This window comes from Ambystoma mexicanum, chromosome 9, assembly GCF_040938575.1.
Source record: "Ambystoma mexicanum isolate Mex_15411 chromosome 9, UKY_AmexF1_1, whole genome shotgun sequence".
Lineage (NCBI taxonomy): Eukaryota > Metazoa > Chordata > Amphibia > Caudata > Ambystomatidae > Ambystoma > Ambystoma mexicanum.
Window position 1 is genome coordinate 452,117,999 of NC_090931.1, and position 15,755 is coordinate 452,133,753.

The following is a 15,755-nucleotide window of genomic DNA, read 5'->3' on the forward strand; positions in this document are numbered from 1 at the left end:
AGACCAAGCTTTGGCAGTGACTGGGGGAGAGAAGGAAAGAGGAGTAGAGCTGAAGGAGAGCAGAGGAGGTGGTTGAGAGGAGGGAGATTATTGGGAGAATGGTGGCGGAAAAGGGGCAGAGTTGAAGAGGTACAATGAGCAGGAAGAAGAAGGGAAATAACATCAATGGAAATGGGAAGAGCCAGATACCCATAGTATTGGCAAGAGTTACAACCTTGAGATTGGGAAGGAAAAATATACCAATAGGATTTGGGAAGGTTTTACCCAGGAGGTTATGGGCCAAAGAGATAATTCTAAAATTGGGGAGAGTTACACCCAGAGGATGGGGAGAAAGATCCCCTTAGGATTCAGTAAAGTTGCACACCAAAGGCTGGGAGGGAGACACCCCTAGGATTGGAAAGATAGGCAACCCAGAGACGAGGAAGGTAAAGGCCACAACCAGTAATGAAAAGGTGAAAGGAAGGAGGAGGTGTGAGAAGCAGAGAAGAGAGAGTCAGGGGCTCGAAGGGGCACCACTATACCCACAGCTGTAGATGGAATGATATACAAAATACTGGAAGGGAAAGAGTCCTGCAGACATGAAAGGATAGGGTGCCAGCATAGACAACCAACAATGGCGATGAACAGAAAAGGCCATGAACAAACATGTTTGGTTCCCACTTAACAGTATCCACAGAATAGTCAGATTTTCCCACTATGTCAGGGTCAACTCTAGCCTTCTAAGCAGGTTTCCCTCTGAAAGCTCATGGAAATGCTGAATACGAATAGCAAGGTTTCAAGAACTGCAAAACAGTGCATTATGGGACATGACATTTGAGTAGTGTAATAGGGAAGTTAGAAAGCCTTGCATAGGGAATGTATAGTCCGCAATATACTTGGGTATAGTTTATGGCTGATTATAACGATGAATTATGAATCCCAGGTAGTCCACAATGGGCACCCCTTGGTGTTCAAGTAGCTCGGTCAGGACCAACAATGGGCCTATTACGACTGTTACCCATTATAGATGTACCCTTCTCATGTATTGGTATACTCATTATAGGAACCGCTTAGTCCGTCCATAAGCCATTCATAGTTACATCCTTGTCATTATAGACCTTTCTACCGGCTAACTTGAAGCTTCAGCCCTCCACAACAATTCGACCCAATACATTATAAAACCTCTTGCCATATTTTCCAAGGTGGGCTTTGGTGAGGAGATCATCCTGGGCCAGGAGTCCACTATTATGTGCAGACGTATGACTGAGTCAAAAGCCTGACTACACATTTATTTAGTTATTTATTTATGTATTGGTCATTTGTGTGGCACTTATACAATTAGCAAAACTGCTTCAAAACCATTCGTCTTTATACCAGCCTTCAATGGGTGGCCTGGTCAAGCATTTAAATCATACCGTGAAAACTGTCCTCTGCAGAATGATCGTTTAAGAGGCCATCAATTGGGCTAATTTCTCACGTTGGGCCCTCTTTGCAGTTAGCAAGGCACACCAGTCTTCTACCGGATTATACCTGTTTGAACTTATGAATGGGAGGGGCTGATGCCTTTAATCTCCTAAAAGAAGACCGGGGAAAACAAAGCAGAGGCAGGGCCGATAACCGTTTTTACAAAGTACTAGAGAACAAATGAGTTTAGTAAGAAATATCTCACATGTAAGGAAATTCCAAGTTGGAGGCCTCGGACAACACACTATTGCTGCAATGACATGGGCCATACCTATTTTCAGAAGTATGACGTAATTTGAAATATATATATTTTTTTCTGTGCCCTTATTCTGAAGAGATGGGAATGCTTTGACAGGTCTAGCATTTTATAGTTGACTTTTCCATAATCATAAAATTGATTTGACAATCAAAGCTCATGGCTATTATTACATATAACTAGGTGTTATATTGAAGCAGAGAATTGGTAAGACAGACATGCTATGTGTGAAATTTGTTTTACCCATACTTTTCCTGTTTAATCAAAAGAGAGATTTGTCTTTTTTTGCAGGAAGAACGGATGCACTTAATAACACTGATTGATGAAACCACTACGGCTGAATGCAGACAGGAAGTGGCAACCAACCTAGTCAAACTCTTCATGGCCCAAGGCTTAGCCAAGGAGTTCCTGGACCTGCTTTTTAGACTAGAATTGGAGAAAACAAGTAAGCAAAAACACTCTGGAAAACTGTTCATTTTCTTTCAGGAAAATTCTCAAATATAGAATGTAAAACTTACTGAATAGATTGTAGTGAAAATAAAACCATAAAGAAAATAATTGAAATTGAATTGGAGTGTGTGGTTCTGATGGCATGCAGAATACAAATTTGGGGTGTACCAACGACTAAAATTACTATTTGGACAAATATCAGATAGCTTTCCAAGTATTTCCACTGACACGAGAATGGGGATAGGGAAGGCGCTAATTACGGCACCGTAAATTACGGTGCCGTAATTAGCACCAAGGTCGCTTAGCGCCTTGGACTTTAATGCCTGCAAAAAGCAGGCGTTAAAGTGTGAATCAGGCGTTAAGGGTTAACGGCGCCGACGGCGTCGTTAAACCCTTAACACCTGACTTGTAATGAGGGCCTATATATAAAACGCGTAATTAGGTTTCAGTTCAATGTTTCGGTACATTTCCATACAAGTGTCAGCTAATTGGATGTAAACACATCAAGACTAAACACATGGGGCCTCATTAGGACCCAGGCGGTAAGGGGTTTACGGCGGCGTAAACAGTGCCGACCCTTACCGCCTGATTCCGAGGTCCCTTAGCGCCATGGAGGTTTTAACACCTGCTTTAAGCAGGTGTTAAAATCCATGGAGCTAAGGGACCTTGTTGTTAATTACGCCACCGTAATTTACGGTGGCGTAATTAACGCCTTCCCCACTCCCATTATGCCCTATGGGGCAAAAATGGGAATGGGGAAGGGTAAATGGGTTAATGGGGACTTACCGCCCCACTCACCTCGGAATGGGGCGGTAAGTCCGCCAACCACCATGGCGTAAACGCAGTTTACGCCATGGTGGTAAAGGTACGACCCAGTCGGTAACTTACCGCCTGGGTCGTAATGAGGCCCATGATGGCTGAACCATGTGAAAGGACTCTGAGACACCGTAGAAGAAATGATAATCAAACATTAGAGGAGCCATCAAATAGACTAAGGGACCGAAATGAAACTTTACGACGACAGAGACAGAGAACATTGAAGAAAGGAAAGAGCGGTTGGAAATGAGAAGAGCGAAACGCTGTAGGACACATCAAATAGAAGTACTGTTATGCGATTAATCAACAAGCTGTAATCAAAGTGGAATAGCATAACCTAGGAAATATGTCTTACAACTGTCGGTACTGCAATGCAAGATATTGGCAACACGCGTTGAGCACGACAAATAAACACACTAAATGCTGTCATAATGGAAAGTTTTCGCTGAAGCCACTGTTTGCTACACCTACCCTATTACGATAGCTGCTTACAGGGACATCCACAAAGCAAATAACTATAGAGAACATATACGAGAGTACAACTCAGCAATGGTGTTCGCATCGATGGTCACTGACATTAAATCTCCGCTTGGAAACGGCCCATACTAGTTTTCGAATACATAGCCAGATTTACCATTTGGTCTCACTGCTATATCCAAACGAGGCAGATAAGGCAGTGTATGGACAACTTTATATGTTTGATTCTGCTGAAGCAACAAGGAAACGGCTCGAACACCAAATAAACCAAGGGTGTATGACCGAAATAATGGACCAATTGGACGAGATGCTGTGACAAGTTAACCCATTTGTTGAGTCATATAAACAAATGCATCAAATAACCCAGGCCAATCTAACTATGAATGTGCACATGGTATTTATATAAGACCCAGACTTAGACAAGAGACGATATAATGCACCTACATCAAGAATAGAGGTTGCTGCAATATTTGTTGGAGAAGATGGGGAACCACTTGCAAATAGAGACATATGCATATATCCCACAGGTGACTGCTGTAAAATGATATCGCAGCTAAACAAGAATGAAGATCCTATGGTGTATCTGTTGCTTTTCCCATGCGGAGAGGGTGCCACGAGGAACTGCAACACCTAGAATAGAGGAGTAACACAGTTGCAATTCTTTGCTTATAGAATTGCGTTGAGACCTGGCTTTAGCCTAATTCATAGCAGGCTTTGCAGGGGAGCCCAATATACTTGCAAAATAATTATCAGGATGTTATGGCAATTGCAGTGAAGTTTGGAAGACCTGATCTTTCACTTACATTCACTTGCAATCCTACCTGGCCTGAGATTGTGAATGCAATGGAAGGAAGCAATGACCTGAACACAGACCAGACATAACTGTCGGAGTGTTCAAAATTAAACTTGAAGAACTGCTTGATGAAATTCTCAAGCGTAACCATGTTTGGTAACTGTGATAGCCTTCATTTACATGATAGAGTTCCCGAAACGTGGGCTACAACACGCGCACATACTCCTCACTTTGTCTACAGATTGTAAAATACGTACAAAGGATGACATTGACAGAGTCATAAGTGCAGAACTACCATGCTCACAAACAAATCCAAGGTTGTTTGAAATCATCACTAAGTGCATGTTACATGGTCCCTACGGGGCACGCAAAGCACAATCTCTGTGCATGAAAGACGGTGCATGCAGCAAAGGATTTCCAAAAGACTCCAGAGCTACAACAGGTGAGAATGTTAATGGCTATCTGAAAAATAAGAGACGAGAAGGACCTGCTGTGGAAGTAGGAAAGTACACCATGGCCAATAGATGGATTGTACCCTACAATCCATGATTGTCGGAGAAATTCAATGCACACATTAACGTGAAAGTGTGTGCATCTGTGAAGAGTGTTAAGTACCTCGAAGGCCACGATGCAGCATCTGTACGATTACAGCGGGAAGGTACTGGTGGAGGTTTGTCTTTGATGAGATTCAAACTTTCTGAAATGGATGGTACGTTAGTGCATATGAAGCAATATGACGTTTGAATGAGTGTCCGATGTCGGAGAAGTCACACTCCATTACAAGATTGGCAGTGCATCTACCCGATCAGCAGCAAGTTATCTTCTGAGAGGGCAAAGAAGAGGAGGCTTTGCACTGGGAAATGTCTCCAAAGACAATGCTTGAGGCATGGTTCTAATTAAACAAGACAGATTTACAAGCAACGCAATTTCATCAGGCCGGCATACCAAAGTACTACACATTTGAGAACAAACTGCATCTACCAGCTTATGAAATGCGGACAGCAGCTCTGCATTTGCAATCATTTGATGTTTTGAAAGAACAAGTCAAAGTGATTGCAAATACAGAAAAATTAAACAGCGGGAACAAATGGCAATTGACACTATTATTAAGGCCGTTTACAATAACACGGCCACTAATGAACATTGTTTTTTACTTGATGGTCCAGTTGGAACTGGAAAGACATTTCTTTACTCAACTCTACTACACGCCATACGAGGCAATGGAGATTGTGCCACTCCTGTTGCATCTACAGGTATTGCAGCAACTCTGCTAGCAGAACTGCTCACTTGCTGCTGAAGGCAACTTCAACATGCAATTTAAAGTTGAACACAAAGGAAGCTAAGGCACTTCTCCAATCAGAACTGATAGTGTGGGACGAAGCACCAATGATGCACGTTAACGCTTTTCAAGCAGTAGACAGGCTCCTGCGCGATCTGACAGGATTAAACAAGTCTTTTGGAGGGAAAGTTATGCTATTAGGCAGAGACTTCAGTCAAGTCCTACCTGTGATACTACGAGGGTCAAGATCTCTAACTGTTGCCAGTTGTATGAAGAAACATAAGCTATGGACCCAATTCCAAGTACTGAAACTTGCATTTAATATGTGAGAACAAATTTCCAGACTGGCTATTAGAGGTAGGCGATGAAAGAAGTGGTGCACCTATAAAGTTGCCTGCAACCTGTTTTTTAAATACACAAGACCATGTAGAACAGCTCTATGGTGACATTAACTTCAACACTGTTACAACTCAAAGGAAGAGCAATACTAACTGTTACAAATGAGCCTTCTTTGGAACTGAACAATAAAGTGTTAAACCGTATGACAGCATAAGAGGTGTTTACAAAAGTGTGAAAACTGTAGCAAGCAATGAACCAAGTGATCATCTAACATACCCTGAAGTGTTCCTCAACAGCTTAACACCAACAAGAATACCTCCTCATGAGCTAAAACAGAGAGTATGTACTGTAATTATGCTACTACGCAATCTTATGCCATCAGGGGACTCTGCAATGGAACCAGGTTGACAATTACATGTCTACAAAGACACATCATAGAGGCTACTCCAATCGATGGATTGAACTTCGATACTGTTCTTATACCGTGCATACCTCTCATTCCATCTGATACAAATATGCCTTTCAAATTGAAAAGAAGAGAGTTTCCTATAAGTTCAGCCTTTTCAGTGACCATTAATATGTCACAGGGACAGACTTTTGACAGAATCTGCCTACAACTTCCGAAACCTGTATTCAGTCACGGCAACTATATGTTGCTCTGTCAAGAGTTCGATCATTTGGCTCACAATGAAATATATGAGTGAAAGTACAAACAAAAGTGAAATGATATTAAATTTATGACCTTTAAGATATGCTAGAACAGTGTACGTTACGTCGGGTACAGCTAGTCTTTTTATATATAATGTGAGCCTAAACTATTTGGCTATGCTTAGATGATCTTAACAGTACCGGAAGAGGCTAATTGTTTGAATTTTGTCTCACTCTTGGTCAATAACCTATTAGATTCCCAACTTCTGTACACTCACAAATTATTTGCAGCTTGAATGAAGGTGAGTGCAAAGTGTGATGAGAGTCAATCACAGTTGAACAGCGTGGAGGACCTTTCTTTCTACAACACAGAGAGTAAACAGCTGTGAGCTGTCAGATGATAAATAGATGTGGACCTGCAACGCGCAGTGAGCGCAAACCATGGCAAAGGTCAAGCGCAGGTGGAGCAGGTGGGAGCCTTGGAGCTGGCCTCCGGCCAACAGTTTGGCCTAATACGGCAGAGATGATTGTACATGGTCGCAAGGTAAGAACGAGCTTGTGAGTGCACCTACGATTCTGCTCTCCCCGTTCCAAGTATTGGGCATTATGTACGAACTATGCAGCAAATGTGCCCAAGGCAGGGCCTCTGAACCCTTGGACTCCTCCTTGATATTCGTTAAAACAGACACACTTAATGGGAGCATGAAGGGTGGGGCAGCGGGTCGCCGTGTATTCCCCTCCCTCAGTGGCTACGGCCATTATGACTGCGACCTGCATAGCAAAGGAGTTGAACGCCTCTGTTAATCCACTATCAACTTCTTCAAAGAATATGCTTCAAGAAGTAGCGGCTTTACAGCTAATGCTGTTAGTCCCTCCAGTGTTCCAAGGATCGCACAACGCTTGGCTTCTGGTTTAGGGGCTGCTCAAACGGTTGGACCTGCCATTAGTTTCCCTAGACCGAGTCTGCCATATGAAAATAAGGCGGCGGCCACCACACATCCCCTGGAAGTAGAGATCGATCCTCTAATGCATGCAAAGAGTGTTTTTCTGTCTGCCGACCCCTCAATAAAAACGAAGGTTGCTCAATGTAGGAAATCCATCAAGCACTACTTCCCAAATGCAAAGGCTAAGTCTACACCTGCAAATGGTGGTGTGGCGCTGCCAAGTTTGCGTCCCGGAATTCTTGAGAAGAGCATCAATGATCAGGGATCAGGACCTACTTGTGGCAGCAGCGGGCGCTATAGCCCGTAAAGATGCAGGGAGATCCCTTGCTGTGGTAGAGGGAGTGCAATCTGTGTCACTCTCTATGTCTCCCCAAATGTTTATGGAAAGTTCTTCTGTCCCGTCCACAGAGTCCTCTGTTATTTCTAGCCCCCTGGGGGCTCCTCTCCTAGTAGTGGGATTAGGGGGCAGAGGGCCAATATGAGTTTGGGGCCTGTCTCTATTTCTGCACTAATTACGGTACTTACATCTTTAATGGATATGTACGATAATAAAAAGAGCAGAAGTCATTCAACATACTGCAGCCCTAAATATGATTCTTAAATGGTTTGATTCACTATCTCCAGCTCCACAAGGCAACCCCTTGCATTGTGCTGCGTTTACACCCCCTGAAGATGCGTCTCCTTTGCCCGCTGCTGGTACTTTGCCACCTGGTTCATTGTCTGACTTGACTGAAGAAATCAATGATAACAAAGAGAATAATCAACTGCGCCAGCAACCTCGAGGCAAGAAAACAGAAAACAGAGAATCGTAAGAAGCCTAATGTGAACCGACGTTCCTCAATGGAAATTCTTAAGAGCTCTCGATATTCCAACTTTGCCTGCAGCAGCTCCAGTAGATGCATGTCTAAAACCATTGAAGCAGCTAAAGATTACGGCGTGTAGGCCCAGAACAAAGGACATACATTTGGGATTAACTGAGAGTGTTTCTTCTTAATGCAATATCATTATACCTGGTGATATGGTTTTATCTCCCAGAGGGACAAACAGCCCATAGGCTGACCTAAGAGTATGTATGACTAGTGATGGTGAAGTTCAAGTGGGGGGTTCTTTGCATACTGTTAAGGAGAGTTTTATGCAACTATGTAGTGATAAGCCGAATCGTGAGAATTGTCTGAAGGAGATGGCGTTTAATAAACCTGCTTCATCCCCTAAGAGGTCCACTAGGAATGTAGAAACAATGACATTTGAAACGAGGGCGATGGGCATGCAAATGGATGGTTTTGTATGTGACAAAGAAGGAGCCCCTCTCTCTTGTCATGATCAAGGAATTTGTATGAAAGGTGCCCAGGGTAATTTAGTGGCCAAAAAAGTGAGTCCTGTGAGTAGAATTTCCACCAATCCCAATCAATCTGTATATAAAAATGCATAGTTTGGGGATTAAGATTAATATTGCCTCATGACATTTCCTTGGTGGACTTTATTGATGGTTCCCGTACAGATGTGGTTGTCATGGTGGTCCCCTCCCGTGTTTTTTGTGAACTACTCTTTTCGGAAACCTGCAATTTTAGACTAATGGGGTATGATATTGGTATAGAATCTGAGAGGAAGTATGCTCGCATAATCACGTGGCCTCTGGGTGATAGTGATCACGTGATTGACACTCCTCTACAAGATCTGATGATAAAGTGCAGTTTTGGTTGTGAGATACCGCCCTCCTGCAGAGTGGGTAGCATGAGGAGATGGAGAGGGATGGTGTAACAAATTGGACATTGGCTGGCAGCAGCTATACATAAAAACCCTTGCCCCCTCCAGACCACAACTGTACATTCCTAGTATAGGGTTTAAACTGGGAATAGTCTCGTGGAACTCAAGGGGTTATAGCCAGCTGTTAAATAACCTTGACCTTTGCTGTAAGTTGAAACAGCATCCTGGAAAGATTCTGCAGGAGAGCTGATTGACTTCCCAGGTCTTTATTGATGGTTATAGTATTAGCCAGCAGTTTGCGATTAAGGGGCAGGCTGGTCATCCTATGGGAGGCCTAGTGACTGTCGTTAAGTCTGCAATGGGTTGGGAGCTGAAGGAAACACATTCTTCTGTGTATGTGATTTAAGTGAATTGGTTCATTAGTAAAGGAGACTTTGCGCGTATAAACTTCTACATTGTGAATGTATGTTGGAATCCGAAGAGAAGTTCAATTTAGCTCTTCACTCAAAATGCATCCTATGTATTAGAAGAGTGGGAGACAGGTGAGCGTGGGGGATTTTTGATGGTGGCAGGTGATTTAAATACTAAAATGGTGATTTAAATACAAAAATTCCTGTTAACAAAGAGACAGGCTGGGAAGAGGAGAATGCCCTCTTAAGTGCTGCAGATGCCAATGATGCTTGCTCCTACTGGCTAGCGTTTATGCAGAAGTGGAACCTGCAGTGTTTAAAGGGTAAAATAGAAGGGGATTTAGATCCCTCTTGAAACATGGTAGCACAGACTTTGTTTGTCTAGGATTGACTATGTTTGAGTAAATAGTGAGTTCTATGAACCTCGTAGATGGGATGGAACCATGAACTGTAATATCAAGATTTAGGTTTGGCTATGCCATCATAACGGAACATTTTAAAGCAAAAGTTTGTATTTATTTACACTAAATGCTCAATAAAAAATTTAAAAAAATAGTGAGTTCTTTTTGTGTAATTCTAATTGACTTGAGCGGCCATAAGATGCTAAGCGCTACATTTTTGGTCTATGTAAGTATGATGGGGGAGGGGGGTACATTCTGCAAGTAATCGAGTTAAATGGACACAGAGTAACACAGAGAGATTTAATGAAGTGGTCCAAACCACTTACTTAGTCAGCCGCCATTGCAGCAATAGGAACCTAATTCTTACATTTTGAATGATTTTTGAAAGACACCATACAGAGTATGTGAATGCATCGAGGTAGAGTGAGCCACTAAAAGACTCATGCACACAATTTTGATCACGAGGTACAATTATGTAAAAGAGAATTGAGAAGTGAAGTTACAAACATCGGTTGCATGCAAAACTCCCAGGAAGGTAAAATGACACTATTAAGAAAGGCTTGTCTAAGGTATACAAATTGGTTAATGCAGCACAAGTTCCAAATGGCCTATCATGATGTGGAGCTAATGTTCCACATCATAATGAAGAGACAGGTACATTCTGATCGATAATTAACAGCTTAAAATCACCCCAAGTGACAAGGCAAATAAATTCAATCTAGGAAGCAAATGGCTAGGCCATTTCCAGAAATGATATACCGATGTTGCTGCCCAAGATGAAAACCCATGCTACCAGAACGAGTCTAGTTGGTCCCTCGAATTTGAGAGTGGGGATGTGTATAATGCGATCATGAAACTGAGTAATTCCAATGCAACTGGTCCTAATGGCCTCACAAATGTAGTGTTAAGAGAGGCACCTGAGGTATGGTCTGTGGTTTTGTTTAATTTATTCTCTGCAATAATTGCTACTAGAGAAACCCCTAAATATTGGAAGTACTCTTATGTGGAGCCTATTTGCAAAGAGGGAAGCAGTGATGAGCCCAGTAACTACAGCTCTATAACCTTATTAGATGCAGGCAGTAAAATATTCAGCACTCTAATCCATGGGCGTAATTTTACGGGGGGGCAAGGTTGTTTGCCCCCCCCCAACTTTTGTGTCACACCATCTAGAACCACTCATTTGGCAGATGCCCCTTTCATTTAGATGTCATGTCCCGTCCCCCCAACATTTGCAGCAATGCTACTCCACTGCTGTAATCTTGCATGAGCTGGAGAAGTGGGCCTTGGAAACTGGGCATTTGAATATATTTCAATCTTGCATTAGGAAGTCTATACATACTTCTTTGAATGGCCTGATCCTTCATTACTTGCAATCGAAGGTGGGTAGTTCGTTCTCGACAACCATATTCCTTTGTTTTGTGTCCTTTACGTCTGCTATCGAGTCAATTACTTGAGGTAAATTTTGGCTTAAACTTGCCAAAACGGATATTCCTGCAGGACTCTTAAATATCTTAGTATATCTGCATTCGAATACCTCGATAAAAGTTAGATTGGCTCAACGCGACTCACTGCCTAAAGATATTGAAACTAATAGGGGCTTGCGACAAGGCTCTATTTTAGCTCTGGTGACTGTTTGGAGTCTTATGGTCTCACATCTCCCAAAATAGGTTCACAGCATGTCAAGTGACTGGCTTACGCCGATGACATCTTGTTTCTTGATTATATGCAAATTGGTCTCCAGAGACGGTTGAAGGGAGCTCACGAGTATGCAATAGTCAACAATCTGATTATCAATATAAGTAAAACAAAGGTCATGTGGCTAACATAATCATTTAAGCCTGCCAAATGTCTGTGTATCTTAAAATCGACTAAAAATGCTGTCATTTCCTCAATTACACCTTTCCTCACCAAATCAGAAGGCAATGCTGAATACTGTGAAGAAACTATTTTCTGCTAGGAAATTGTAACTATACACCATCAGTGCTGCAATGAATCATTGTGTAAAATTCTTTCAACATATTTAATCCCAGTAGGTTCTCTCCATAATTGGATGTTAGCAAGAAGTAAAGGGACCAATAGTAATGTGTACTGGCAGAGGCACAGGGCATATTTCTGGTGTACATGCAAACCCTACAGAAACTTTCTGTTGCCCTGACAGGGCAATATCTGGAACCAGTGTGCTGTCAATTGAGCACTTTTGTGACCCGGTATCTATCAAAAATGAGTCTGCCATAGGTAACTTCTTTTCATGGGTGAACCCTATCTTCTCATTCTTTTGAACTGGCTGGTGTACTGACTTTGGGACCACATCCCAATTGTCCAACATACTCCTCAATCTCCCCTGTATTGCTCTCAGTTCACTAAGGTACAGGGTCGTTATTATTTAATTCTCAAACCCTGTGGGTGTTTTCTCATCATGACAATCTTCCCAAAATGTGTGAATTTTTCTAACATCAGGCATCTTTAAATCATTATTCACTAGCCTGGCGAAATATATGCATATATTTTTCAAACAAACAAACAACTTGGAGCAAGCTCACCTAATACCAAAGAGAGGCAACGCCATCTCCCATCAAACAACAACTCGATTTCTGTGCCTGGTGATCTTCATTCAAAAGATGCAAAACAGCATCATGGCTGCAACAAGGTTCAAGTCCCTCGCCGGAGATGATCGTGGATCAGGAATAGCAACTGCTAGGAACTTCATCCTACTTGGCAGGGATCTCTGATACTCTGGTCCAAACACCATCCTCGATCATCCTTTGAAGGGTCCGTATTCAGGCCCCATTTGTAAGTTCCTAAATATATACCATGGAAACAAAATAAGATCACAACAGACACAGAGATGGATATTTAAATGGACACAGTTTATTATGCATTCAGCTGGCACACTAGCAATGAGCCCTATCTAGCAAATGAGCAATCCGCACCCTCTAGCAATGAGAGCTGCAGCACACACTACCCCACTACCTCCTCTGAGAGCTCACTCACTCTTCTACTGAACAGAAATCCACTGTTTATACATAGTGGCATTGACGTACATTACATGCGTAGAAGCATTCCGTAGAAACAGCATGCTTCCACCTACGTGCATATATTGTTAAAGGCATGGTCTAGTAAAATTTTTTATTGTCCCTACGGGTCGGCCATGTTTTTTTAAGCCTAAGTGGCTCCATTTTAGAAAACTTTCCTATGGACCTTACCCGAGTTTTCATCCATTAAACGCACGCGAAAACAAGCACCAGGGAGCCGCCATTTTCTGATAATCCTATCTTTTCCCCGATCGCCCTGGCTGACCTGCTTTTGCGGCACTAAATCAATTCCCCCGCCCCTGAGCCTGACATTATCAAAACATTCATATTCCCCGCCTCTCTCCGTGACGTTACTGTGCTGCGTAGGCAAACGCCCCCAGTCGTCTTCTACGCGACTCCACACAGAACCCGGAAACCAACACAGACCATCTCACAACACAGCGCGCCACAATTCGGAATATGAAACTGTACTTTAAAATCAAACAGCAACACGGTACATTTGGTAAAGTACATTTATTTTACATTAAATGTTTAGAGAATATTCAGCAATTGCCATATGAACTCCGAAAGCCATTTATTTTCTTTTATCTGTATCCGCCATGGTACACAGGGTGTTGCTTTTCGTTAAAAGAAGCACCTTGGAAGCACGGTGAACCGCAAGGCTGTTCCATCAACTAGGCACTAGTCCATCGTAAAGGTTGATATGTTGCTTCTAGCCACTAGTACAGCGTAAGGGCATGTGGGCCCTTGGCGATCGTCCCATAAAATTGTCAGTGTGCTCCAGTTGTTCACACGAAGCTGCAGGTGTCTACTGTAAAAGCCATCTGCTGGTGTCTCAAACCGATGGCAGTAGCAGAAGGGGAGCAAATACCTGCTATGAAAACAAAAAAATTATAATTAGTCTCGCCAGCCGATCTTCATTAATATTACTCATTTTATTTATTACAGCCGATCAAAAACTATTTGCTTGCAAGGATAGTTCAATGGAGTATGTTCGTCTCTAAAATCAATGCGAAAAGTAACGAAATAAATTGAGGCCAACACACAATGATAAACGACAGTCTACATGCGTGAGGAATGATATGATATATGATATGGCATTTGTAACGCGCCTATACTCAAGTGTTTCTAGGCGCGACGAGGCAGGTGGGGAACAAAGGCAGACAGACAACGATCCTACTAGGCCAGGTGTCTTTCTGATCGCGCATGGGGAGGGGGGGGTAAAAGTGCTGTACATGGTTAGTTGAATACAAATTAAATAATAGGGCCAGATGGTGGCAAGTGCAAGGTAAATGCCGGGAGAAGGGGCTGAAGGATACAGAGACAGTCCCGTAGTGCAGGTAGGCAGTGCAGGGAAAAGTGGCTGGGCCAAGGACCGAGATCGGTGAGACCAGTGGACCTGCATGCCCATGTGCCCACTACGAACACGTTTTACTTGCTTTTCCTAGCTCTTCATTCATTCATTTATTCATGCATCCATTCATTAAATCTTCATTCCGGTATAAAAGCGTGTAAAGATTTACTTACATTATATTTGAAATTTCCATTGTGTCTCTTCGTAATGCAGTCTGTAAAACGGACCGTGCTCTTGACAACGATTTTTCGTATACTGAACTAAAATGAAACTCGGTCTAGTTTCTGAATTTTCTGCCTTATCGTCTCTTACGTTATTGCGCACTCCCTTCAAATGTAGTTCTTTCGGCATGGTCCGTGTCTCAAGGTCAAAAAACAATAGACCCTTATACTTCCAGTGCGACTTGTGGGCCTCATCTGGGCGCTGTCCTTCGCATTCTTTATTTGCAACATCACGTAGTATAGGCATCTGTGAGAACTTGAAGCTTAGAATCCGTCTATGTAGTGCGCCTCAATGTGCAACTGGCTTCTCTCCCAAATGCCACGGCCCGCTTGGCTGGCGCGTTCTAAGTGCCCCAATTTTGTCCCCGTTGTCTGCGAGCTTTGCAGCCCAAATTGAGACATTTAATTTTTGGCGGAAGGTCAGGGAAAGTATAAAGTACCACAGGAGTTGAGTTAGAAGTGAGATTTATTGTTTGTCTGTTTGTTCTATTATTTGCAATACGCAAGCCTCCCCTCCGTTAACAGTGCGCAGCATTTACATTTACATGAGATGAGACATGAGAAAAATATATACATACACATATGTGAGGTGAATAGAGAGAATTCAAAGATGACACCAAGCTTGTTCGCCACCCATGATGGTGAAGGTAGGGGTTAGGTTTACAGGTACACTGTACAATAACATTTATTTACAAAAAGACAATCGTATTGCAATTATTTAAACCGGGATTTGTACTTCACAATCAGCTGTGCTTCGGGTGGGCACGGCACAGTCGCAATGTTCGGTGGCAATGGATCACTGCTCTGCACAGAAACGTCCAAAATTCCATATCTGTGCTTCTCAAACACAGCAACAATAAGGCCTTTCACAAAGTCGAACTGCATTTCATCATAGACTGGTTTGATCACCCATTGCTTACTTCGTTTTGAAAACACCTTAGTGTAGCGAGGCATCCTTACTTTACCCCTAGTCCTAGATTGTTCACGTCCGACATTGCTGTTATGGGCCAAGACCGCTAGTAGAGTGCGATGTTTCATGCCCCGAAAGCTAAAATGCAAGCGCTTTGGCCTGTACTTTAGGCACATATTGTGGAACACCTCCAAATCTCCTGTGTGACAGAATTCTGTCAGTCCTCTCAAATCTCTTGATAGAGTTTTGTCGAAAACAATCTTCTCAATGGCTTTGTG

General features: G+C 42.7%; 1 protein-coding gene across 1 annotated transcript in view; it reads left to right on the top strand.

The window, feature by feature from the left end:
- The window catches only part of LOC138488168 (ras GTPase-activating protein 4-like), a 1,092,176-nt gene that overhangs the window by 809,919 nt on the left and 266,502 nt on the right, over positions 1-15,755 (top strand). The window contains exon 10 of the mRNA XM_069614957.1: positions 1,991-2,144. Coding sequence (XP_069471058.1) covers positions 1,991-2,144 — 154 coding nt within the window. The remainder of the gene's footprint in view (positions 1-1,990; positions 2,145-15,755) is intronic.